Here is a 25797-nt window from a genome sequence, read left to right as displayed (position 1 = left end):
TCCACAAACCGGTCGTGCATGTTCCCATTCTCAACCTTCTTCCTCACACTGAAATAAAGAAGCTGCAACTTTATCCATGTGCAATTTCATGGTCTTTTCTATATGCTCTGATCAGTCTGAAACGTAAAGATCAGATCTTGGACTATCCTGACGTAGTACCAAGAATACAAAGATAAGACCTTTCCAGCAAATTATCCACAGACTGAAGCACAGTTCAGTAATAACGGTAATAATTTGCTACAGGGCTAATTGCACAAAGTTAGGGCTGCCAATTGGTTTGGTAATTACCAAACCGACCGATGTATTAAGTTTGGTATACCGACTTTTTGATAATTCGAGACTGATAAAATCAAAATAAAAAATTACTGAAAAAGTTAGTTTAGTTTTAGTAAATACCCAATCTACCGATTATCTAAATATTGACTTTATATACTATGATTTTCAATACATATACATGTATAGCGATCAAGTGACAGCCCTACACGAAGTCTACAACTTTGTAATAGACAGAGGCACTCATTGCAACAAACAAAGATGTGGAATCAATAACTAGGGGACTGAGTGGAGTGTAATCAGTGTATCAGTTTCAGTTGGGACTTTGGGAGAGAAAGAACGGGATCTGGTCTGTCATTAGATTGTTCGGCTAAAAAAAGAAAGAAAAAAAAAAGAGGGGATGGATGTGGTGACCTTCGGTATCATAATCGGAATAATAGTGCTTTTCTTTTTAATCGTTTGCGTTATCACCATCGAAGGCGTCTGCAAGAACCGTTCTTAGTAGTTAAAGTCTACTCTCTCTCTCTCTCTCTCTCACACCCAAACAGCTCGCGGTTGGGCTTGTGTCTGGACATGGAGTTGTGTAAGAGACGTATGTTGTCTGTTGTTGCTGCTTTGGTTCTTGGGCTGTGTTTGGATCTGAGCTTGGTTTGTGCATCTGGGGAGGCTCATGTTCACACCCACCACTGTAATCACGGCCATGATGACCATGACCATCATGGCCATGGTCACCAAGGCCAGAGCTTGGTGGGGTCGAAGCTTCTTCCGGAGGAATTGGCGGAGGAGGAGGATATGAAGTTGTATGGATTTGGGTTTCAACATGACCATGAGCATTTTGGTGCTTTGCAGCTCTCGGTGACTGGTATGTGTTTTTGTAATCTTCTGATGATTATGTATGTTAGGATGGGTTTGTATCTACTGTTGACTTTTTTCGATTTTGGGTTTGCTGAGATATGCGTACTGTATGAAGCAATGAATTGTTTGTGCATTTTTTTGTGTGGTTGCCAAACAAGTTCTGGGATTTTTTTCGCAATTATTAGATTTTGATGACGTTGTCATTCTGGTATACGAATTGATAGAATTGGGAATGTGCTTCACAATAGACAATCTGAGATATCAGTAAGAAGCTTTGTCAGTTAGGTAAAGAAATTGATAGGATTGGGTAAATAAATCAACATGTGAACTGAAGCGCCTCATTTGAAAGTTTGGATATGTAACATGGAACACAGTATCACAAGCGTAAAGCAATGAGATGTCCCTCGATTGGAGTTTGATCTCTATATTTGTTAAATACAGACTGCACTCTTTTTCAACTCTGCTTCACCCTGGTCACGGTTCTAAGTTCTTAGTTCCTATCTATTCGTATTACCTTTTTGTGTCAAGTTATAATACTCATCTGAAATGTGTCCCTGACTCCATGTAACCTTGTTCCTCTTTTATTGGTTATATTTAATTATTTATAGGTCTTTGGATTCATTCATTGGGATGCTCGTTTTTGGTGAGCATGGCTTCCCTCATTTGCCTGATTATCTTGCCAGTAATATTCGGTAAGTCACTTCATTGCAAATGTACAGATCCTTACTTGACTTTGGCAATGACTTTTTTCTCAATTAAGTGAGAAACTTGCTCTAGTCAGTAATATTCAGGGACTGACTGTATTGCATTATTGCAGTACAGGGGAAACCATCCAAGGCAGTTGTTGATTCGTTGGCTTTATTTGGGGTCAGATTCCTTATTATTGCTCATTTACATTTAACTTCTAATGCTTCTTTGTAATTGTAAATTTTATGTGGTTCACATCGCTTCACTACCATGTGTTATCAATTAATCTCCAGCTCTCTCCCCTTGTTTTCTTTGCCATTGCTAATATGGTGAATCTAAACTACGTCAGAGCAGTACTTTCTATGTCAACACTATCCTTTTATGCTGTAAGACTTTCCTGTCGACTATTGAAGCTGAAATTTGGCTTTGTGAAATATGTCTCCAATTTGCTAAACATTGCCTACTACATTTCCTCGTGTTAAAGCAACTAAAATACGAATTTGGATGGCTTTTGGAAGTTCTTACAGTATTTTACTTGGGGTTGAATATTAACTCAGCCCCTGGCTTGGTGGGTTTCTAAGGTAGCTGATGTAGACTGCTGTAGTATGTGGAACAGGCTGGGAATTTGTACTGTTTTTACCCCCGAAACTTGGAAATTGTGGGGTTGGGTAGGCTCTGTTCAACTTCCATAGCCTTGCTATCCTGAGTGGATCTCAGGGATCCAGAACATCTTAGGAAAAAATGCTATTTTGGCATCTAAGTTGCAGTGGCTTAGTGGTGTTGACCTTAATATGGCTCCCAGAGTCCTAATGCCAGGGTTCAAGCCTCAGTAAATCAGTAATATACATGTTTTGACTTAAGATAGATTGATTACTGAACTGTTAGATTTACTATCATTAATCTGTCCTGACAGTCAAATCCATATTTGAAAAGTTTTGCATGAGTGTGTGTTAGATTTGAGCTCCGACATTTCACCATTTCTGTCAGTTACCAAACAACAGGATCTTTTGTCCTATATTGTTCTTAAATTTTGAATGCCTTTCTGAACTAAGCAACGTATACTTGTTCAATTGTGTTGGATGTATCATAATATAAAAAATTTCTTTTGTTTACTTTTGAACAAATAGTGTCTTTGATCGGAATATTATTTGCCTGGTAATTATCATATCTCAAAGAGCATGCAGTTAATGGTTCTCATTAGTCAGAGGATTTGAAAAACATTTCTAGTGTATTGTTTCTTGAACCACTATTTGAATTTCATTTGCAGGCTGGAGCTATGTTAGGGGATGCTTTCCTTCATCAATTACCACATGCTTTTGGTAGGACATTAGTTAGACATTCAATTATAATGCTTGCATTGATTTGCAGCTTTTAGTTCATCTCTACATGCATTATACATATAGGGTGTAGCTGTTCATGTTTGCATTTCTTATAAGTGAGTCAGAATCCAATTTATTGCAGGTGGAGGGCACTCACATGACGACCCTGTAGGCCATGATCATCACGATCATAGTGAACATGAGCATTCACATGCGCATTCTTTGGAAGATCTTTCTGTAGGAATTGCTGTCCTGGGTTAGTATTAATATACATTTTTCATGTTGTCTTGTTGGATTTTAGTTGCATTCGTATAACTATATAATGGTTGTTGCAGCGGGAATTGTATTATTTCTTTTGGTAGAAAAGATGGTGAGGTATGTCGAGGAACACTCTGGAGGAACTAATGCATTGGGTCATGGTCATCATCACCATCATCACAGCAAGAAATTGAAGGATGACAACGATTCTCATGATGACTTGACATCAGAATCTTCCGCTGGAAAAGATGGAAGGAAGCCAAATGTGTCATCTGAAGGAAAAGTGGAAAGTGAAGTTTTAAATGATTCTTTGAAGGAAAATTCTCATCATGATTCTCAATTGCGTAAGGTAAGCAGCTTAGTCAGCATCTTGATTTATATTCAAACTTCAGCAAGGTTGTGTTGCACCTTGATTTTATGTCAGATATAGAACTGCTATTGGTTAGTTTATAAATTACTTTCATGTCTATATCAATGTTAAAAGGTTAAGGATAGCTGTCTGCTAATGACAATTTTCATGTTTCCCATTTAGTTGAAGAAAAATTACCCTTGGTAATGAAGTTTTATTGTGTTTGAAGTATTGACAGTGCCATCTGGCCAATCTTGCAGAGAAACACTGCCACAGGTGATAGGGATAATAAACAAGATGTTCATGCTGCAGATGACTCGAGTCATGATGCTAAATCGTTAGATGTAGAACCTACACGATCACCCAACAAACTTGTGTTTGGTTATCTCAATCTCTTCTCTGACGGTGTTGTATGTGGTTCTTATTTACAGTCAATCTTGTACTTATTCAAACAAAAACTGTGGTTCATGATACAGGGTTATTATTGTAATAAAAAGCGTTATCTTTCCACTGCAGCACAATTTCACAGATGGGATGGCTTTAGGAAGTGCTTTCCTGCTTCATGGTACTGTTGGTGGGTGGTCTAGAACTCTATTCTTGCTTGCGCATGAGATTCCTCAAGAGGTTTGAGTTTTCCCTTTTGTTCATTTAATGTGGATAATACTATATATTCAAGTATGAATCTCTTATCAATACATGCAGTGTTCATAATTTATCACCTTACTCTGTTTCAGGTTGGTGATTTTGGTATTCTGGTGAGGTCTGGTTTCAGTGTATCTAAAGCTCTCTTTTTCAATTTCCTCTCAGCACTTGTGGCCCTCGTTGGAACTGCAACGGTAGGTTATAGTCTATACTAGGTTTTCCTTTTCAATTTGTATCTTCAGTGATTGAAATGAGAAGGTAATCTGTCGCTTTTGGTGCAGGCTCTGCTTGTCGGACAAGATCCGGGACAGTCATCTTTGATGGAGGTGAAAATAGCCTGACGTGTTGGTTGAATTAGTTCATACTTGCCTGTCAAAATCTCAATGAAATTTTTTCTACCAAATTGCAGGGTTTTACAGCTGGTGGATTTATATACATTGCGGTTGCTGGAGTGCTTGCAGAAATGAATAGCAATGGCAACTCATCATTGAAAAGCACAGCGATGCAATTAACTTCGTTGATACTCGGCATGTCAGTTGCTCTATGTATTTCACTTTATGAATGAAAGTGCATTTAGAAATTGGGACTCAACTATCGAAATTGTACTAATAGGGGATGAAATCAAATTACAATTCTTCTCCACGTGAAATGTGTGGGGAATCTGAAAATGAGACGAGATAAGATAGAGAAAAGAAGGATTCCATACACATTCTGTGGAACATGGTTCTTGTTTTTCCGCTGATTTGATAGATAAACATGCTTTAGTTAAACATGCTTCATCTTCTTCTTTTTCCCCCTCAATTTGATTGATGGTATCGTTCGTAAAAAACACACAGCTCAATATTCAGAAACAGAAGCTGAAATAGGCAATGAAATTACAAAAGAGTTCGTCCTGCATCTTTCTATACCAGCTACAATATATGTAATTGACCATTTTCCTCATCTCACTCGATAATCAATAACACACTTGAAAAGAGCAAGACAAGTGACGTGAACCATTTTCGATCAAGACTTGTCCAGCTGCTGAAGCATTTGAAAGACGGTGATGCTCTGAGCCGGTAGAGGGCGAGGCGGATGGGGCGGCATTCTCCTCAGAGGGGATATGATATGGTCACCCCCGCCGCGGGTGAGAGTGTGATGCCTCTTCCGCACTGCTCGAACCGGAACAGGAACCGGAACAGGAGGCTGATCTACCATCTCATCCATAAATGCAGCAGAAGAAACTTCTGATCTCTTACGCGGCATTGAGCTGTTATAGTTGCTCTCAGAAACCCTTCCTGTTCCTCCATCCTGTAAATTTATTTTACATGAGACTATATCAATCTGCAGATGTAAAAACAAACATCACTACCACCAAATGTTAAACGCACAACAAAAAGAAACTGAGAGAACTAAACACACAGATGCTTACATTGATGACAGAAGAGTCCGGCATTGGGCATTTCAGAGGGTGATCCTCATCGGGCGGCTCTGAAGGATGTTCAATGGGCCAGAATTCAAAGTCAAATAGTTCTACTTCACCTTCATGAAGCTCATTATGAACTTGAACATCCATAGCAGCACACCTCTTTGTTTCATTTATCAGAGGAACTTCAGGTTCTTCTCCATCCTAAGGAAAATGAAGTACTCTATATAATGATAAAAGTTGTGCAACTAGTATATGGAGATCTTTGGAATGAGAGCAAGAGTGAGGGAGAGGGAAAGCGAACTTACATAATAATGACTTCCACATGAAAATCCCATAGATATATTATTATTATTGTTCATGTTGTTGAACACATGCTAGCTGACGCTGAGCAAATTTGTTCTCTTCTGGAGTGAGAGATCTGTAGGTAGGAAAAGATTGATGAAAAGACAAAGCTGCTGAGGTGAGACCATAAAAAGGAGTAGCAGCCTAAGCCTAAGCTAGTAGGGATAGTACTAGTAGTAGGGCGAGGCCGAGAGAGAGAAAGAGAGGTGGCGGTATGGGATGGTTTGCACAGTGGTCAGTGGAAGAAGATCATGAAGAAAGATTCCCACCATTTTCGTCTTTTTTTCTTTGGATTTCCTCCCTCCTGCTACTACTTTATTCATTTCTACGAACCCTTTTCTTTACTTTATTTGGGGCCCCTCATTGCTCTCTCTTTCTCTTTAGCTTTTTTCACTCTCTCTCTCTCACACACAGATTCAATTCACAAAAAGAGAAAGAGACAAGCTTTTGTTTTCACTTTGTTGCTTTGATTAAGGAACAGTTATAGATATGAGAGAGATAGCTAGCTAGGTTAAAAATGTAACAATCCCCCGCTTTCTGCTTTTTAGGGTTTTGCAGGTAGAAAATGTGTCATGTACATGAGCAGCTGAGCTGCTGGTGCGACTGTTGCAAAAGCTTATAAAGACTCGCACCAACACATTCACACTGAGAAAGGAGTAAAGAACAGAAGCAGAGGCGAGCGGAAAGCACGAGATAGAAGAGCTCCCTTTAGACACTTTATTTTGATTAATTTGTTCATATATCGATGCAAATGCAATAGAATTTGGTTCTAATTAAACTCGAAGGACCAAAGGAAATGCATGCATGCTGTTGCAGTCTTGCAGATACTGCAGAAGTACCTCTACACAAGTCATGTCATCAGCACTTTGTGTTCTGTAAAAAAATTTCACAATAACGATAAAGCAATATGATCCTGTAGCTGACAATTGAAAGATTTTGTTGTCTAGCTCTAGTTATTCGATCTTCCTTTTGAGTGGTAAACTATATATTCAGTTAAAAAAGAAAAATGACATTTCATAGTAACTCGATAGGAAAAGACTTCAAGACATTTTTAGAAACACTGTTGTTGTTGTTGTTTTTTTTTTTTTTTTTCGTTTAGAACCCATTAATAGACTACATTCGGTCTTAATTGTTACATAAAATCTAACTATAACAGTTGTCTACTGCATTGGGAATAATTAATTAAAAGTGTAGCAGCTAACTAGCCTGATAACAGATGATCCTCAACTCATTTTATCATCAATCCGTTTTTCTTTTCAATTGACAGAGCTAATTTTCTTACTTTTTTTTTCAAAAAAAAACAAATCTTTGCTTTGCTTTGGGGTGTTGTTTCTTTTGTCGACCTTTGGTTCAGCTTTTGGGTCACAAACAAGTCCAATCTATTTCCTAAGAAAGCCCAATTTGATTGAGCTAGCTTTTGGGCTGGAAGTCATGCATAATAGAGTCAACGTCGTCCCTGTCCCGTGTGTCGCGTCCGCGTCCGCAAATAAAGCCTTGAAAACGTCCTAAACGTAACATAACATCAGTATCAGATTCTCTAGACGTTTCTCAGTCCGGTCTGTAATGACTCCTTTTCTGTTTTTAGAGAAACCAATTATTACGGTCAAAATTTGCAACTCACTCGCTTACTAAATAATGCACGTCCAGAAATAACAAAACAGTACCACTCTTGGTTGTCCAAATGAGAAAATGGAAAAACTAAAATAAAAAATAAAAATGTAAGGAGGGAAAGAGCAGCAGAAACGGAGAGAGAAGGAGGCCTAGTAAAATAGGGAAAGGGGAATCCATTGAGAAATTTGCTGGTCACCTTAGAATACCTACGCCTCTAGGGGGGGCACCGGAGGAAATGAAACTCTGGAAAAAAGCTGCCGGGCTTGTCAAGGACCGTAACAGCATCTGGGCCGCCAGCATTTCCCGCCGGACCTCTTTCCGCAACCCCGATCTAGAATCCATCGTCATCAAGTCCACCAGCCACGACGAGGCTCACGTCGACTATAAGAATTTCCACCGCGTCTACCAATGGGTACGCACCTCTCCTACGTACGTAAAGCCATTGTTGTGGGCTATCTCTTCCAGAATGGACAAGACCAGGTCCTGGGTGGTGGCGCTCAAGGGTTTGATGCTCATGCACGGCGTCTTCTGCTGCAAGATCCCCGCCGTGCAGAGGATCGGACGGCTGCCGTTTGATCTATCCAACTTTACGGACGGCCACTCCAAGCCGAGCAAGACATGGGCCTACAACGCCTTCGTGCGGGCGTATTTTACCTACTTGGACCACAGATCCGCTTTCCTGCATGAGACGGCGTCGTCGGCTGTGGCGTTTAGGAAACAGCAACAGCTGGGGAGATTACAAGCCGGCGGTCTTGAAATTCAGTCTCCGGAGGAGGAGCCTCCGTTGAAGGAGGAGCTCGGGAAGCTTCGGAAATGGCAGGCATTGATGGACATGTTGCTACAGATCAGGCCCAACCCCGGCACGGCAAAGGTGTATCTGGTTTTCGAAGCCATGATCTGCATTTTGACAGAGATCTTCGACGTGTACAGCAGAATTTGCAAGGGTATTTCTAGAACTCTGATGAGGATTTACGCGGCGCCGGGCAAAGAAGAGGCGCAAATGGCTCTCGAGGTGGTTCAGAAGGCGGCGATTCAAGGAGAGGAGCTCGAAATGTACCTTGAGTTCTGCAGGGATTTGGGTGCTCTTGGCTCTTCGGAGTGCCCTAAAGTGGAGCACATCCCGGAGGAAGATATTAGAGACCTAGAAAGAATACTACACGAAGTTAGTGATGATGCGGGAAAGGAAAAAAGGAAGGAGAACCAAAACAACTGCATGGAGATTGTGGCGATAGAAAGCGGTGGTGATGATTTATTAATGGTTGGTGATGATCATGGTCAGCAGACGACGACGAAGAATAAGCAGAAGGTGTTCAAGACTATAATCACAGACAAGTGGGAGGTGTTTCCTGATGACGATATGATCAGCTGGGTGAGTACTGGTTACAATGATGCCAGTGCTGCAACTGCAGATTATAAAAACCCTTTTGCATCCTCTTCGAATCTGATGCCTTATGTTGCACCTACACATAACCAAGCTCTTCCGGATTTGATTAGTTTATAAATTTGATTGTGGTATGAATTTAATGAATATTGGATATTGTTTCGATCATAGTTTCCAGGATATTTATGCCACTTACATTTCCCAATATGTGAATCTAACTTATATTTCCTCCCTTTTCCCCGGCCAATTTGATAATAGACGGATCAATATGGCATGCATGCACGTATGGAATGGTCATATCTATTCTCTCTTCTTTTTCTTTTGAGAAAATACCGTCTTATCACTTTATGTTGGCTAACTTTTTACTATGGCGAGCTAGCTTATTCATAATTCATTGTGATTTACTTAAAAGGTGTGTTATAATACATATTTCTATTGATTCGGCATACTTCACAAAAAAATATATTTCATTGAATTTCTGACACTGCACAATGTGGTTCACATATCTAACTTACGTGCTCGAAAGAAAAATCAACAATCGGACTGTAATTCATTTAATAGTTTGCAGAAAAAAAAAAACCCGTAAATTGACAAACATGAGCCAAGGTTCCTAGCCCACAAACTGAATTTCATTTCCGCATCTTTGTTTGGAGCACAACAGGATCGAGTAACGCTTGGGCTAGGAAAGAGTTCATATAATGAAAATTTACACCCTTGAAAGAAGTTCTAGTCACTATTGAATTTTTTTTCTCCTTCTTCATATTTTTTTTGTGTTTTTTTTATAAATCTCACTGCCGACTGTAACTCGATTATGTAAAGCTCCAAATTGGTCGAGAAATTATGTGTATTGTGACCTTAACTAATGTGAACTATCTATTGATTAGTCATATATATTAAAGGGTCCTTGACCAAAAGCACCAAAATGAACTAAAATTATCCCACTTACCCCAGCAACAGTTTTTTATTCCCATCTACCCATTTAATAATCAAATGACCAATTTGCCCTTAATCTAATTATGAAATTAAATCATGCCACTCTATCTCTCTCATTTCCTCCGGCATATCGATCTCTCTCATCACTCCAGCAGATCTCTCTCTCTCTCTCTCCGTCCCTCCCCAGCAAGACGCCGGCACGCGAGTTCTCCAACTGCCGTGCCATGGAGGCTCCGGACCCGGAGGACGAGAGCCGGAGTTCGGAGCTTTCTTCGATTCCGAGCCGGTCGATCTGAATGCCTCTCAGTTCAACCAGATTCTGAACGGCGACGCTGCAAACGAATCGGAGACGGAGGAGGAGTTAGTCCTCTACACCACAGCTGCACCTGGCTCTTGATTCGCTCCAGCGGCGCCTCGATTTCACCGTGGAGGAGTTATTCCGGATTTCACCTGGATCGATTTGCCGGAGAATTGTACGCCGGCACGTCATCTGAGTTTCTCGATTGTCTCGGTTTGAGATTTTTTTTTTTTGGGCTACTGGAATTTAACTGTGGCGGCGTCATATTTAGGCTGGTTTGGATTTGATCCATGACGCTTTTGGGTTTTGATCTTTGGAGCGACTACGAGTGAGGACTGAGGACGGCAGAGGAGTGATGAGAAATTGAGAATATTGAGTGTGCTCAACTGCTCCCAAGCGTTGTTTTCCATGTGGTCCTTAACTAGAGCTTTCTGTTCATTAGTTTTTCTGTATTGATGGAGATTTTGTGCCCATGGTTAGTGTTTTTCTTTTTTTTTTGGATATACATGGTTAGTGTTTTTTTTTTTTTTTGTCTATTGCCCCCAACAGTGAGGACTGTTGAAGTTTCCTTTTTTTTTTTTTGAGAGAAAACTGTTGAAGTTTCCATATGGCGTTCACTTTGGAATGAACTCTTTTCACAGGTTATTTTCTGTGCTCTTAGGAGTGTGTTAAAGGTCTATTGGGGGGCAATAGACGTTTTGAATTAATGTAATCTCTTCTTTTTTTTCTTTAATCAAAGTTATATTTGTGTAATTTTAGAAAAATTAGTTCTCATTTCGGTAATCGAAACGTCTATTGGGGGGCAATAGACGTCTATTGGGAGGCAATAGACGTTTTAAAATTGATATAATTTCTTCATTTTTTTCTTTAATCAAAGTTTTATCTGTCAAATTTTAGGAAGATTAGTTCCTATTTCGGCTACCGAAAGTTCTATTGGGGGGCAATAGACGTCTATTGGGGGGCAATACATGGCTGATAGTCGTCTATTGGGGGGCAATAGGAGGCAATAGAGGTCTATTGGGGGGCAATAGATGTCTATTGGGGGCAAAAAAAACTTTTCCGGTGAGATTTTCAACAAATTCCGGTGACCGGAATCCGGCGAAAGTTGGCCGGAATCCGGCGGCCGGTGACCGGATTCCGGCGACCGGTGACCGGATTCCGGCGACCGGTGACGGGCTCCGGCGAAGTCTCCTATGGTTTCTCTCTCTTCTATTTTCTCTCTCTCTCTAAGTAAATAAGGGGTGATGGGTAAAATGGTATTAAAAAAAAATTACAAAAAAAAAAAAAATCTTAGTGGGGTATTAGGGAAGACTCCCTTAGAGTGTATTGGGTAAGAGGGAATTAAAAAAACTCAATGGGGTTAGTGGGAAAAAAATCTCTAGAAATGGGGTAAATGGACAAAAACCCTATATTAAATTCATCCCCTACATTATTCTCCGCTGCAGTAACATTATTCTATTGGTTCAGACCACCACAGTAATCCAAAACCATAGATGAAAAAAATAAAAAATCATGTAATCAATCACTGACTGAAATTCTTTTGGGTCAAGCCGACCGATACCAATGTATGGGCAATACCGAAAGGCCAGAATGCTCAGGTCCAGATACAATAAAGGCCCGTAGCCCAATACAATAATTCCGCCAAAGATAATAAAAGTCTTACCGACCTTATCCTCTACCAACCGAAATTCAAATCCCAACTGGAATATTCGAACTCCGGAACCCTCTGGATCCAATTCCGACGAAACCCTAAATCTGCGAAATTGGTTTCTCCCTTGTTTTCAAATTCTGCAAATCCGCTACCAAGGTACTCCAGTTTCCTCATCTTCCTCTTGTTAATTCCGTTTTTTTTTGTTTTTGCAAAATTGTAATTCCAATTCTCAATAAATGCTTATTATCCCTTCTTCTGGTGCTTAATCATGCATTTTGTTCTGTGTTTATGATTCGCATATGAACAGATCTGTGTTAATTATGTTAATCTGATTGAAATAATTGCGTATCTATCTATCAGGATCCCCTTTACTGTTCAGCATTGACTTACAATGAAGTACTTAGAATACACACCCTTGGAGCGGTAAAATTTACTATAGATATTTATACATGAGCCTGCTCAATTTTGGTTACTATTTATTTATTTTAATTTAATTTATTAATTTTTTTTTTTTTTGGGTTTTATGATTGTGATTTGGATTTATATTTGCAGATTAAATGATTTCTTTAGTCATTTAAATCTTGGAGAGAGAACCATTAAGGGATGTCTTGAAGCTTACTCTTGTAAGTACAAAATTATATGATTATTTTCTTCTTTAGAGAATGTTTTTGTGATTGTTTCGCAGAGGTGTAAGTTTGCTTTTATGTTTTGATTTACTAGGTAAACACACGGGATCGGATAAGAAACTGTCTCTGAGTTTGGAGAATGAGGTGAAATTCGGCATATATGATTGTTTTTGTTCAATATTTGCTCCACATACACACTGGGATACATTTCTGTTATAAATTGTATGTTGTATCAAGCGATTCTTATATATTGCAGTTTAATTTTGATTTAGATAGATAGTAAATAATATGGAAAATTGGCTCTTTCTCTCTTTTTTGACTCTGCTTTCAGTTTTCTCTGTGTATTTTGGCGTCGAAATCTTTGTTTCATGTTCCATAATTTATATCATGATTTTGTGCAATTTTTGTTTCCAAAGTTATCGAGGCTCATTAGGAATTTTATACTTTATATTTTAGCAACCATATTCTCTGCTTTAAGTGGCAGATTTGTCTTATGTTTTTATTTTTTATGTTGAACTTTCAGATTCTTGACTATATCGGAAAATCTTCTGACACTGACTCTTCCTCACCTGCTGAGTTCCTTCTGAGCAGATCCAGGTTTGTAATGTTAACTATATAGATGTTGAAAGTTGCAGGTTGTTTCTTGTATGTGTTTTAATGCGTAATTCTATGTTCATTCCAGCCGGAAGACATTGATTTACCTGGTCTTGACCCTCTATCACTTGTATCCAGACTATGACTTCAGGTACCCCTGTATCCTATGCTGTAATAAACATATACTTTCATGGAGGCCTTAAAAGAGGATTATGGGTAATGCCATTGTCAGCTTGTTTGGGCGACATGGCAACCCACTTTATAATCCTCTTCTGTTTGCATTGGGAGTGTTGTCAAGAGGTTTGACAGACAGTTAATTGTCGCTCTAAAGGAGCTGAGAGTTCAAATCTCTCCATTTCCCAAGTCAAATTTTGATGATCTATGTGGTTGATTTGTTGCGACTCTGCACCCTATCACTGTGCAGTGTGTTTGTTGTCTGATGCATTTACGTGGATTGTCTTAAACTGGGTTTCTCTATATTATGTTATTGCCTACTTTTTTGTGGTTTTCCAGTGCCATCAACGCTCACCAGTTCTTCACAGAGGAAACCTGGGACAGTTTTAAGCAGATTTTTGATACCTATATGGTGGAAGCATCAAAGGTATTGCTTAGTGAAAATCATGCTTGCTTCTTTGTTTGAGTAGTGCGTTTGTCCAGCTAATGAATTACTATCATTTGTTCAAAATAGATGCTTCTGTCAGTGCTTTTACATTTTCATTGTAGTGCAAGTGTAACTTTATTTGAATTGTGAGTCAGATATTTATTAAGCAAAAGCCTATTGGTTGATGCTCAATTAATCATTTGTTAGTTGTTGCTTTTCTTTGGTGACACGGTTATTCATGAATGCATGGTATGTGGTTCTTTATTCATAGACCGGAGAGTTGAGTACCATTTCTTTCTCCCTTTTGGTTCTATTGGTGACATGGTGCTGAGTCTTGCTACGTTATTGTAAGTCGTAGCATTTAGTTCAACAGGTTTAATATGCTGAATACCTTTTTGAGCCTTTTCTTTTGTTTTTTGCATTATTTAATTCAGGAATGGACAGAGACAAATGAGGGTAGTTCCCTGCTGGATACCTTGTACAAGGCTTTGGATGAGGTGAGCATATTTTTAAAGAAGCGATTACATGTCGCTGGAGGAGGCAATTTTATGTAACATCTGGATATGCAGGTTGTTGGATTAGCAGATTGCGAAGTTTATGGTTACAATCCTGATCCTGATGCTGATCCGTTTCCGGAAAGAGGAGCTGTGTGAGTTATCTTTTTGGCTGCTCAATAAATTTACACATGCAAGAAATATGATGCACCATCATCCATCACATATGCTTATAGTGATATATCTTTCTTTCAATGATGTTTTCTCTTTTGTGCTTCCAGATGGTCATTCAATTTCTTTTTCTACAATAGAAAACTGAAAAGGGTTGTGAGTTTCCGTATCTGCTGTTTAAGGTGGGTTACAAATAAAATCTCAAAATTAAACAAATGTTTTCAAAAATCACCATTATTCATATTTCTGTGTACTCAATGTTGTGGCAGTAACTTGGTGACTGATGGGTTTATAATTGATGATCTCCGTTATGAGGAAGATGGAGAAATTTTTGATGCCATGGATATGTGAGCGTAAATATGCAATGGTGTATATGTCAAAAGTACTTGACAACCATCTGTACTTGCGTAGCTTAATGATCCATTTGCGGGAGGTCTGATACACTCTGAGTAGTAGGTTTAGCAATTTATCAGAAACATCTCTGTTGATGCTTCTTTTGTATGTAACAATAAAGCCATGTAGATATGGGACACCTCCCGCAGAAGAGGATATTTCCTTCTCCCTATCACTTGTTATGAAAATATTCTGTTAAATATTCAAGTCAAAAGCTTTTAGCAGCTGTTTGCTAAAAGTAGCAGGTTCCTTAAGTTTACAGGTTTATGCGGTTGTTACTTTCATTTATTTCTATATATTTACTGCAACTTAATCAGTACTTCAAGGATTGCAACACAAGAAAGCTGCTTAAGCATAGATCTGGTAGCAGTGTTCAATGTATGGTTCTTTACGTCCTCATTAATTCTTGTTGAAGGTCCTGCAGTTGCTTCCAGTGGTAGCGTGATTTGTGCTTAATTCAACGTCAACTGCTTGGTTTCGATGTCAACGGCCTTCAAATTCACAACTATACATTAAAATTAGAAAGTGTATGCGCCTAAATGTGGATTCATTCTTTCACGAGTTAAATAAGCATCCACTACGAAGACAAGAATAAAATACTTTGTGGTCTATATGGAAGATCAGGAATGAGATGGTGTGGGAGAATTCTTCTAAATCACCAATGCAGTTGGTGACTTTATCTACAGGTTGGTTGGAGGAATAGATGGCGAATCATTCTAGACACCTGCCTGTTAATCATTCCAAACACCTACACGTTGGTTGGAAGAAACCACCTGTTGGGGTATTAAAACTCAATGTTGATGCAGCCTTTGATTCGAAGTCTTATCTACTTTTATTGCTGGATTACTTGCTTGTTATCATGGGGTCCAATTAGCTAGAGCTAAAGGATTGGTTTCGGTGCAAGTAGAAACAGACTGCTTGGAATTGGTGCAAGCTACATCTGCTCGTTCGTTGGATCATTCAGATTTGGGATTCTTAATTGAGGATCTCAAACATAGTTTAACACAGGCATCCTTGGCCTCTGTACATCATGTTAGAAGATCGGCGAATATGGTGGCACATATGTTAGCGCAGTTAGCTAGCGATTTAAGTAGTCAATCTCTATATTAATTGAAAGCTCTTCTGTCTGTGGATGAAGCTCTACGATTTGAATGTAACGATGTTTAATCTGCGAAATTTATTCATTCCCCTCAAAACAATAATATACTTAAGTTTTTTTTTTTGAAACAAAGGACGACAAACTTTATTGATGAATTAACTTGTACATGAAGTAGAAAAAAGTCCATCAAGTTCTGGAGGGACATGCCCACTCCATGAAACTTGTGCACCAAACAACAAAGCATACTTAGCCACCTTAGACCATCTCCAATGGATATATCAAATCCATGTGGAGGTCTCTACTGGTAACAAAAGACATACCAAATTACTCCAACCCATATGTCTTATCCTACGTGTAAATGACCTATGGACTTGGGCTGTCAAATTTGACATAGGCAAAGAAATTGTCATTTTATTTTTTTATTGTTTCACTCTCCTTCTCCCTCTCTCCCTCTCTTTCTTCCAGATAAAATATTTGTAGATAAAATAAGTTTAAAAAGAAATAAAATATTGATATTATTTGACATAACTATTGGAGAAGAAGTTGAACAAAAATAACATTGCCACATAATCCTTCAAATTCAATTTTGACACACTTCAATTGACTATACCATTGGAGATGCTCTTATGTGCTAGTTTATTCGATTCCCTATAAACATGAGAAAAGAATGATCCTGCTAGAGAAGATAATAAAGAATAGATATCATCAATAATTCTGCCAAAATCTGAAGTATCCTCACCTTCAGCACAAATAGCTTGCACAACTTGTAGACAATCAGCCTCAAACATGACTGGCCCTGTACATACATATACATTTGCAAGCATAATTAGCTATAATGGGCCACGCTCATTGTACCGCTAAAGGTACTAATTCCAACCATAGGAATGACATACAGGTACACCGCCAGGCGGGCTACAACCTCAGCGTCGGATCACCCCCAGATCACCGTCGACGCGCCACCACGCGCCGTGCCAAAATGACATCAGTAGCTCCCAGAGCTGGGAACTGAAACACTTCAGTCCCACATCGAAAACAAAGAGAAGAACCTCCTCTTCCTCACCTATAAAAGGTTCTCTCCTCTCTCCTCATTAATTACGCATTCAATACTTACCTACTGTTACTTTGTCAACATAAATACATTGACTAACTTAGGCATCGGGGAGTTGAAGACCGCCCAACGCGGTCTCCCTCTGACGCCCTTTGTATTTTACTTGACAGGTAGCGGAAGCTTTGAGAGCATCACAAGTATCGATCCGCCCACCGGATCAGCGTTAACAAAGGTTCGGCTACCGCCGAACTTTTAGACATTAACAGGCCCCAAATTGTTATCCACTACTACCTTGCATGCCAACCGACAAGCCAAGGCCTCAACTACCATAGGAGAAGCAACATCAGTACAAGTCCCACAGGCACCAGCCACCACTGTGCCATCAGAATCCCTAATTACCACACCCAAACCCCCAGACCGGGTGGTCATGTCAAATGCCCCATCTATATTGGCCTTAAGCCAACCAGCTGAAGAAGGACACCAAGGCTTAACTTGGCACCCCAGTTTGACTTTTTCATGAATCCTTGCAGCCTTGAAAGAGTGAAATAAAGTCACCACTTGGAAGTAAACTTGATGTGCAGAGCGGAACTTACCAGACCACAAACGTTGGTTACGCTCCTTCCACACCCCCCATAATAACATCAATAGTAGAGAGAAAGAACTCAGAGATACTACAGTATAGCACAAAACCAACCACTCCAACAAGGAACATGGCGGTAGTCCGAACACAGATCCAAGGTCTGGTGCTAGGCCAACAACATCCCGCACAAAACTGCACTCCCTACTGACATGGGAAATGGTTTCCTCCTCCCTATTACATAATAGACACCCTTCACCAACAGGCACTCTGCGTTCCCTAAGTTGACAAGCAGTAGGCAAAATAGATGCACAAACCTTCCAAACATGCACCTTAACCTTACCTGGCACAGGCACAGCCCATAAATGCTTCCAACTACTTGGGATCACCAAAGAGGAGGAATGATCCGAAATAGCGGGGTGTAAAGAAGCAAAAGCCACCTTATAAGCGCTTTTAGTAGAAAAAAGACCTTTCTTGTCAAAATGCCAAACATATCTGTCAGGAACCCTATTAATACTAAGGGGGATAGAATAGATTAAAGTAGCATCATCATCATCAAAATTAGCAGCAATCAACTCTCTATTCCAGCCCCCATTCTGAATAAGCTCACTAACCATACAAAGAGAAGAGGGAGCATGTTGGAAATTTTGATTGTGTATTTCAAAATACTTTGAGTAACTCCCAATTCATTGAAAACTATTTACTATACATTTATTCTAAACCGTTACTAATTCATTATGTTCATAATAGTAGAGCATATTAAGGTTACGGGAGTTACGATATTCCAATAATTATCTTATTAAATTTGCATCATATCTCTAAGCCTCTTCATCCACTATATATACCTGTCACTTCTTGGTCTTACACACACAATAAAATTCATTATCTTATATAGTTCTCTCCGTAGCCATTTCTCTAGTGAGTTCATACATATTCTAGAGTGTTCCTTGTTCTTGCTCTTCCATAATGCCAAAGGAAAAAAATCAAGCATTTCTAGGATCCAAGTTTGCGAGTGTACGCTTACAAGGATTAACGGTTGTTGTACCCTGGAGGGTAGGGCGCCACAAACCTGCTACACCGAGACATTGTCTCCGAGGGGCGAAATCTACTCTTAAGGGCAGTGTTTACACGCCTCAACCACAAACTCTTTTTGAATGATCTGTCCTCCTGAAGCCTACAAATCCAATAGATAAGTGTTATGATTCTTGTTATTTTAGTCTATTATCACAATGAAATGATAATTGTTATTTGTTATTAATATATTGTATTTATGTGATTTTGTAGGAGATGAAATCCAGTGACGAAAATAGCATCCATCGACCAAATTTTCCAACAGAGCATACCTCACAGGCCTGAAAAAAGTGGGTATTCCCAGATTTTGATAGAGGTTCCATCACCTACCTGCCAACGGATCCCACCTCTCAACACCGAACTAGCAGCAAAAATACCTCTCCAACACGCAGAAGCATGATTTGGGGCCGGAGCCTCCAAAAAAGAGGAGCCAGGAAAGTATCTAGCCTTAAACAAACGACTGACTAAGGTGCCTGGATTTCGAAGCAACCTCCATCCCTGTTTAGCAAGTAAAGCTAGGTTATGGCCATGCAGATCACGGAACCCCATACCACCCTCCTCTTTGGAACGACAAAGACGTTCCCAAGACATCCAATGAATTTTACGTTCATTGGACTTACTCCCCCACCAGAATCGAGCACACATCTGATGTAAATCATCACAAAACTCCTTCAGAAGTAAAAAACAGCTCATAGCATAGGATGGCAAAGCCTGTGCCACCACCCTTATAAGTAGGTCCTTACCAGCACTACTCAGTAGTTTTCCTTGCCAACCAGCTAACTTTTTACTCAAGCGCTCCTTGATATAAGCAAAAGGCTTAGTCCTATTCCTCCCTAAATAAGTAGGCAATCCCAAATACTTCTCATGCTTGGGTTCAATAGAGACACCCAAGAAACCTGCAATAGCACACTTGTCCACCTCTGGAACTCTCTTACTAAAAACAATACTGCTCTTAGAAAAATTAATCTGCTGACCAGAAGCTAACTCGTAATCATGCAGAACATTCTGGATATGAAGACACTCATGCAAAGTAGCTTTTCCAAACAACAAACTATCATATGCAAATAATAAATGATGAATAGTAGGAGCACCCTCACTGACTTTAAGGCCCTGCAGCTCACCATTCCCGACTTTACGCTCAAGCAAAGCTGAAAAAACTTTCGTACACAGAAGAAACAAGTAAGGTGATAAAGGATCACCTTGTCGAAGCCCCCTAGTAGGAGTCAAATGGCCCCTAGGCTGACCGTTTATCAGAAAGGCATACTTCACAGTAGTCACACACTTCATAATCACACCCACCCACGACTCTGCAAAGCCCAATCTTAGAAGAACAGCTTCCAGAAAACTCCATTCCATACGATCATAAACCTTACTCATATCAAGCTTCAAAGAGAAGACCCCATCAGTGCTAGAGTAACAATTATGAATAAAATGTGATACCTCATTTGCCACAAGAGTATTATCAGTAATTAATCTCCCAGGGATAAAAGCACTCTGAAATGGAGAAATAATCTTCGATAAAATCTTCTTCAGCCTGTTAGCAATCACTTTTGAACAAATCTTATAGATCACATTACACAATGCAATAGGCCGTAAATCAGTAACCGACACTGGATCTTTAACTTTGGGAATCAAACAAATATGTGTAAAATTGATCTCACCAAGGATTTTCCTAGTATGGAGAAAATTTTGAACTGCTGACACAACATCCCCACCTACTACCTCCCAATACTTCTGAAAAAACATAGGTGGCATACCATCAGGTCCTGGGGCTTTCGTCGGATACATTTGAAACAAAGCAGCCCTAATTTCCAAAGTAGAATAAGGAGCACACAAGTCAAAATTCATATCATCAGTCACCTTAGGCTGCAGAAGGTCAACAACATTTTGCATATGAGTTGAATTAATATCATTAGATTTAAACATACTGGAGAAATAGTGCAACACCACATCCTCCATCCCTTGAGATGTATCCTGCCAGACACCATTATAATCAAATAAACCAGTCAATCTGTTTTTAGCTCTGCGGTTTGAAGCTTTCCTGTGAAAAAACTTAGTGTTCTTGTCTCCATCAGTTAACCAAGTCACTTTGGAGCGCTGCTTCCAGTACGCATCCTCTTCTGCCAATAAACCTTCCAACTTTGCATTAAGAGCAGAACATTCCTCCTGATTGGCAGCGGACAAAGGCAAAGAAAACAAAGCCTGAAGCCGATCACGCAAAAGCCCAATCTCTCTACGTCTCATACCAAAGGATTCACGCTACCATCGATTCAAAGAAAACCGGGTATGCATGATTTTCCTTGTGACCTGCTGCATAGGCAGACCATACACCTCAGGCTCCCAAGCTGCCTTGACCACGTTTCGGCAACCCTCATGAAGGGTCCAAAAACTCTCAAAGTGAAAGCGGTGTCTCCGCCTCCCCATAGTCGGCGGAATTCCAGCAAACGCACCCACCAAGATGGGGACATGATCACCATGGACTGGAGGCAGATGTAAAACTCGTGCCGCCGGAAAAATGTCTGACCAGGTGACAGATGCAACCGCCCGGTCCAGCCTGGCCTAGCCTGCGCCATGTGAATGGCGAGCCATGAAAGCCCAGATCAAAGAGGTCACACTGAGACAATGCATCCCTAAAAGGCTGCATCTGCCTTTCCCGGCGCACCACGCCGCCTTCCTTCTCATAAGCATGCAACAGCTCGTTCAAATCTCCGACAACCACCCAAGGCAGCGCCGACTCGGCCCACAGAGATCGTAGCTGCGCCCAAGTCAAATGGCGGTCCGTCGTCGCTGGATTACCATACAAACCTGTCAGCCTCCATACCGCACCAGACCCATCAGTCTCTCTGACCTCCACATCAACATGGCTTTTTGATTTTGACCGAAAGCAAACATCTAAACCATCAGCCCAGAAAAGAGCAACTCCACCGGACTGACCCTCACTGAAAACAGCCTCACAATTCAAGTACTCAATTTGCAGACGTAAAGAATTCATGTAGTCCCAACCATCAATCTTGGTCTCTGACAGGAAGATAAAAGAAGGCTTCCTCTGTTGAATCAAAATTTTCAACGCCTGTACTGCCGCCGGGTTATTCAAACCACGACAATTCCACGCCAAAACCTCCATACCTAGGGCTGAGGATTCTAACCGTGTCGTGCTCAACGAGTGAGAAGAGCCTGATTCTAGTATACTTAAGTTGAATATGTATAAATTCTAGTAAACATGCCGTTTTTACTAGTCACAACGAAAAAATGTAATTAGAGTTTTATTCTGCCAACTCTTAGGCCCCGTTTGGTTCGCATAGAGTAAGCACCTTGTTCATTTCTTGCGTTTAGGATACAAAAAAAGAAGAAGAAGGAAAGAGTAGTTCTATTCATACCTCCTCTATTAGTATTTGGACCTCCTTCAATATTTTTTACCATAAAACTTTCAATTTAGTCCTTTGTTATTTTCTCTCTACAGCTCCTCTTATTCCTCTCTCTCTTCTCTCTTAAAATTTCAAGCTTGAAGAAAAATAAGGGAATCGGAATACACAATGGGATTTAATGATTAATTTCTTTAACTAGGTGAAGATATAATTGCAATCAAAATAAACAATGAATTGGCTCCTCCATTTTGTTTGATAAACACATCGACTTTTCTGATCAGATAGCTTAGATGCAGATTGCTTTTGCTCCAGGTATGATTTAATAGGTTTAAAAGGGGGTTGGTTTGATTGGAGAGATTGTACTGGAGTTTGATAATTTAAATAAAATGAGCAGAGGAATAAGGTGTTAGGACTTAGGAAGAGAGAGTTCCAGCAATCATCCTATACCATATGAATTCAAGCATGCCGAAAAAATAATTCAATTAATTTTTAGGTTATAGAGAAATAATTTTATATAAACTACAAATAAGAAACACCTCATATTTCTGGGGTTGAAAGAAATGAGAGGTTAGAGAGAAAGAAGGTAGAAAAGAGGCACACGCAATCTTGAATGAAGAAATGGGAAAAGAATGAGATTTTTTTTTTTAACTTAGAAGGGCAAAATAGGATTTTGATATGTTTAAAAATGAGAGGAGGTCCAAATGTCAATTTTAGAGGTTTGAATAGAAGTACTCAAAATGAAATACTTTCTTGAAGAAAGGAAAAATAAGGGGAAAATGGTTCATTCCAAACACTAAAGGAATCACTTTCTTCTCTTCTTTCTTTGCATTTATTACTCACAACATATTATTTTATTGCATTAATTACAAATTTTTTAACAATTTTTCTGATAACTTTCCTAATGTTACCAAACATCGAATTTGAAAGTTCTTGAGAAATTTCATTTATTTTCTCATGAGAAAGACAAAGAAATTATTTTCATTTCCGTGAATTAAACGAGGCTTTAAATTAATTACTCGCACCACTCTTTTTTCACAAAACGATTTCAATCACGAGTATGCTCTAATCCATCGATTAGATGCATAACTAACTATTGAAAAACAAAAAAAAGCTTTTCTTTTGACAGTAAAGGGTGATGAGCTGCGGGATTAGCGTTGTTAATTTGCTAGTTACTTAATGTCGATCTGGATGCAATAACTTTTTCACCTGGTCAAACATAACATATAATAATTAAGCGCGTAATGTGCTCAACCTTCTCAATTTTTCATAAATATTTTTTACGAGTGGTAACAAATTGGTAACCAGAAAACAAACCAAATCTACCTCTCCATTTTGAAGAAAATTAAAAGTTGATAGTATCATCAATTAGAGTAACTCTATCACACAAACTAATAAGACCATCAAATGGCATGGTCTATAATTAATTTAAGGTCTTAAATTATTAACACAGATTTTATCTTGAAAAAATCGGCTCCTCTTTGATCGTCTCCAACATTGGCTTCCTTGACCTACACGCAGCTAATCTATACTGGAACTCCGCCACTTGCAAACCCTCAACTCCGTCCAGGATCAGCCTCGCCGGACCTTGACCTTCTCCGTCACCGCTTTGACTTTTCTCCTCCTCCTCGTCGTTTTGGACTGCTTGAGCCTCAGGCAAGATCCGGACCTTCCCGCCTGAAATCCGCTTGGCGGCGGAGTTGGCCGCGATGAAAAAGATGGTCATGTCGGCGGCGGTGACGATGGAGCTGAGCCGCCGCATCGGGAACATGATGTAGACGTTGCCGAACTCGAGCTCCTCGTCGGCGGCGAGGGCGGAGAATCGGCGGCCGATGTGCAGAGACTTGGAGTTGGCTAGGAACGTGTTCGGCGACTCCAGCATGAGCTCGGCGGCCTTGATCGGTTCACGGAACTGCCTTACTTCGCCGGTAGGAAAGACCACACGCGCCGCCTTGGTGCTCTTGATGAGAGGCGTGGCTAGAGTGCATGAGATGTAGTTCCCCATTAGAGTAGTATCAAGAAGAAGAAGAAGTGTGAGAAATGGAGCGGATTGTAGAGACCCAGAGAATAGAGATGAAGCAGTTTGGTTGTTTTAAGAAGTGTTGGGTGGGTGGGTTTGTGGATATATAGGGAGTCAATGAAAGAGGGAATGTGTGTGATATTATTGAAAAAAAATAAAAAATAGGAAATGAAAAGTCATGTGTGCAGTACTATGGAAGTTGTGTGTGGACCGTACCTCTGTTAGTTAGTTGCTCTTGTTTGGTATTTTATCATTTATTCAAGTTTTTAATAAATCAATTCTCAAAAACAAAAAATAAAAGTTTTTAATAAATCAAAACTTTTTTTGTAATTTAATCTTATAAATTTCTCGACAATATTTAAAATGTCTCTAAAGTTAAATTTGGCATACTAATGTATTTATATCGAAATTGATATTGCACATATTAATATATCAGCATTTCACCTTACGTGATAACACAAAATCCGACACATAAGGTGAGATGTATGTGATACTTAATATATATTAAAATAATATCAGTATAAAGAAATGAAATGCGCGTTTAATAAGTTGGGTTGAAAGGGTTGGGAAAAGGAGGCGAAGGTGAAGTTGGCGCATGTGTTTTCAAACTGGGGATGTGTCTTCCCACTCTGTCATGCGAACTTGCGCTGGGAATGCGTGTGGGACCCCCCTCGAATAAACCTTCCGGTCTTTTCCAGCTAGCCAGTGTGACTCATTCATTTACTAGAAGGTTTGAGTTTGTCGTTAATTTATTGTCTTTTACTCTGTTTTGGAGGCCCAACTCAACGTGGGGTCTCGACGTTGGCCCAAACTTATCGTCATGGTTCCTGGTAATTTGGGGGCAAAACAGACCATTTGTCTCTTCTTTTTAGGTCAAATCCAATTCTTTGTCCAACGAGATTTTTCTTCTAAAGATATTTTTGCCCTTTTAACTTCTTCCAATGTTCACGTTTAATTTTGGGTTCTAGATAATGAACTGTCCATCGAAAATTTAAAACTCAAAAACAAATTCATCATGAAGGAATTTTAAATTTAAGAAATCAATATAACGAAGTCTCATTTAATTCAGCGGATAAGACATTTCTTTCCAACAAAGTGTTGGTTAAATATTTGAAGTTCAAAATAAAAGAAAATATGACGTGTTACAAGTGTTTTATTTGTTTTAATTAATAACTTATAAGATTTGATTTTTGATGGCAAATTTGAGAATCTAGAAATTATTAAGTTTTCAAGCAAATCAAGCTTTATTCCTCTTAAAGTTTTGTGTTATTGCTCAAATATATCGAAATTAGCACCATTGATAATACCTTAATCGGTGTAGATTTTCATTGAAACCACTTGGTTAGATCGTAGACAACTGGAATGTTTGCTATCTGGTACTACTTGAAAGACATTGTTGTTGGGGGATTTGACACACACCATGAGGCAATGCCTCCCAAATTTAAGAAGGTGTTTTGTGATAGATGATGGAATCACAGGTGTACGGATAGGACTAGGACAACGTACCGCAATGCAGTGCAGGCCGCACAATATTTGACTAGGAAACCAGCACTTGTTTTCATTTCTTAGTCTCACCTGTATCACATCCTATCACCAATAATGATTAAGAGAGCCCGTTCAGTTTACTCCTCTATTTAGCAATTCTCTTTGTGAATTTCAACTCAAGTTAATGAGTTAATGACAAGTGACAAACCAAATATGGTGTACAAAAGTTAGTACTTAGATTGGTAACAT

The 25797-nt window shown here is 39.5% G+C and overlaps 6 protein-coding genes across 7 annotated transcripts; 3 read left to right on the top strand and 3 right to left on the bottom strand.

The window, feature by feature from the left end:
• The first annotated feature begins 479 nt into the window (after positions 1-479).
• LOC133708460 (IAA-alanine resistance protein 1) lies at positions 480-5153 on the top strand. The gene is made up of 11 exons (XM_062133919.1): positions 480-1135; positions 1737-1820; positions 1946-1995; positions 3083-3134; positions 3277-3390; positions 3470-3741; positions 4002-4151; positions 4258-4365; positions 4476-4577; positions 4665-4709; positions 4793-5153. The coding sequence occupies exons 1-11, from the start codon at positions 847-849 to the stop codon at positions 4946-4948; spliced, it is 1422 nt and encodes a 473-aa protein (XP_061989903.1). The 5' UTR covers positions 480-846; the 3' UTR covers positions 4949-5153.
• Positions 5154-5198: 45 nt separating this feature from the next.
• On the bottom strand, positions 5199-6407 carry LOC133708463 (uncharacterized). 2 transcript variants are annotated; one of them, XM_062133921.1, is made up of 3 exons: positions 6097-6407; positions 5795-5992; positions 5199-5706 (listed from the first exon to the last, which is right to left on the bottom strand). In XM_062133921.1, exons 1-3 carry the CDS (start codon positions 6148-6150, stop codon positions 5389-5391), a joined length of 570 nt encoding a protein of 189 aa, XP_061989905.1. In that variant the 5' UTR covers positions 6151-6407; the 3' UTR covers positions 5199-5388. The 2 variants fall into 2 exon arrangements, with proteins under 2 accessions (XP_061989905.1, XP_061989906.1); XM_062133922.1 differs by having other exon boundaries at positions 5199-5673.
• A 1414-nt stretch (positions 6408-7821) lies between these two features.
• Positions 7822-9358, top strand: LOC133710272 (putative clathrin assembly protein At1g25240). The gene has a single exon (XM_062136300.1). It carries the CDS (start codon positions 7980-7982, stop codon positions 9243-9245), a length of 1266 nt encoding a protein of 421 aa, XP_061992284.1. The 5' UTR covers positions 7822-7979; the 3' UTR covers positions 9246-9358.
• A 2647-nt stretch (positions 9359-12005) lies between these two features.
• LOC133708462 (uncharacterized) lies at positions 12006-15151 on the top strand. The gene is made up of 11 exons (XM_062133920.1): positions 12006-12163; positions 12368-12430; positions 12560-12630; positions 12728-12777; positions 13157-13230; positions 13316-13378; positions 13741-13828; positions 14263-14325; positions 14398-14477; positions 14604-14675; positions 14763-15151. The coding sequence occupies exons 2-11, from the start codon at positions 12399-12401 to the stop codon at positions 14842-14844; spliced, it is 675 nt and encodes a 224-aa protein (XP_061989904.1). The 5' UTR covers positions 12006-12163; positions 12368-12398; the 3' UTR covers positions 14845-15151.
• Positions 15152-17285: 2134 nt separating this feature from the next.
• LOC133711157 (uncharacterized) lies at positions 17286-21805 on the bottom strand. The gene is made up of 4 exons (XM_062137321.1): positions 21206-21805; positions 19012-20940; positions 18680-18777; positions 17286-18219 (listed from the first exon to the last, which is right to left on the bottom strand). Exons 1-4 carry the CDS (start codon positions 21803-21805, stop codon positions 17286-17288), a joined length of 3561 nt encoding a protein of 1186 aa, XP_061993305.1.
• Positions 21806-23290: 1485 nt separating this feature from the next.
• LOC133709367 (uncharacterized) lies at positions 23291-24146 on the bottom strand. The gene has a single exon (XM_062135083.1). It carries the CDS (start codon positions 24046-24048, stop codon positions 23500-23502), a length of 549 nt encoding a protein of 182 aa, XP_061991067.1. The 5' UTR covers positions 24049-24146; the 3' UTR covers positions 23291-23499.
• Between the last annotated feature and the right edge of the window lie 1651 nt (positions 24147-25797).

The sequence above is a fragment of the Rosa rugosa genome, chromosome 5 (assembly GCF_958449725.1).
Source record: "Rosa rugosa chromosome 5, drRosRugo1.1, whole genome shotgun sequence".
Classification (NCBI taxonomy): Eukaryota; Viridiplantae; Streptophyta; class Magnoliopsida; order Rosales; family Rosaceae; genus Rosa; species Rosa rugosa.
This window is presented reverse-complemented; position numbering and strand designations above follow the sequence as displayed.

What these genes read in the sequence shown, in the direction of transcription:
- LOC133708463 (XM_062133921.1), bottom strand. Translation starts at nt 6,150, where the DNA reads ATGAACAATAATAATAATATATCTATGGGATTTTCATGTGGAAGTCAT. An exon ending in CATGTGGAAGTCATTATTAT is followed by an intron (nt 5,993 to 6,096) that starts GTAAGTTCGCTT and finishes CATTTTCCTTAG; the next exon opens with GATGGAGAAGAACCTGAAGT. An exon ending in CGGACTCTTCTGTCATCAAT is followed by an intron (nt 5,707 to 5,794) that starts GTAAGCATCTGT and finishes TTACATCTGCAG; the next exon opens with ATTGATATAGTCTCATGTAA.
- LOC133709367 (XM_062135083.1), bottom strand. Translation starts at nt 24,048, where the DNA reads ATGGGGAACTACATCTCATGCACTCTAGCCACGCCTCTCATCAAGAGC.
- LOC133710272 (XM_062136300.1), top strand. Translation starts at nt 7,980, where the DNA reads ATGAAACTCTGGAAAAAAGCTGCCGGGCTTGTCAAGGACCGTAACAGC.
- LOC133708460 (XM_062133919.1), top strand. Translation starts at nt 847, where the DNA reads ATGGAGTTGTGTAAGAGACGTATGTTGTCTGTTGTTGCTGCTTTGGTT. An exon ending in TCAATTACCACATGCTTTTG is followed by an intron (nt 3,135 to 3,276) that starts GTAGGACATTAG and finishes AATTTATTGCAG; the next exon opens with GTGGAGGGCACTCACATGAC. An exon ending in CGCATGAGATTCCTCAAGAG is followed by an intron (nt 4,366 to 4,475) that starts GTTTGAGTTTTC and finishes ACTCTGTTTCAG; the next exon opens with GTTGGTGATTTTGGTATTCT.
- LOC133711157 (XM_062137321.1), bottom strand. Translation starts at nt 21,805, where the DNA reads ATGGAGGTTTTGGCGTGGAATTGTCGTGGTTTGAATAACCCGGCGGCA. An exon ending in GCGGTTGCATCTGTCACCTG is followed by an intron (nt 20,941 to 21,205) that starts GTCAGACATTTT and finishes AATCGATGGTAG; the next exon opens with CGTGAATCCTTTGGTATGAG. An exon ending in GAGGTGGGATCCGTTGGCAG is followed by an intron (nt 18,778 to 19,011) that starts GTAGGTGATGGA and finishes TGTAGGCTTCAG; the next exon opens with GAGGACAGATCATTCAAAAA.
- LOC133708462 (XM_062133920.1), top strand. Translation starts at nt 12,399, where the DNA reads ATGAAGTACTTAGAATACACACCCTTGGAGCG. An exon ending in TTCCTTCTGAGCAGATCCAG is followed by an intron (nt 13,231 to 13,315) that starts GTTTGTAATGTT and finishes TGTTCATTCCAG; the next exon opens with CCGGAAGACATTGATTTACC. An exon ending in TTCCGTATCTGCTGTTTAAG is followed by an intron (nt 14,676 to 14,762) that starts GTGGGTTACAAA and finishes ATGTTGTGGCAG; the next exon opens with TAACTTGGTGACTGATGGGT.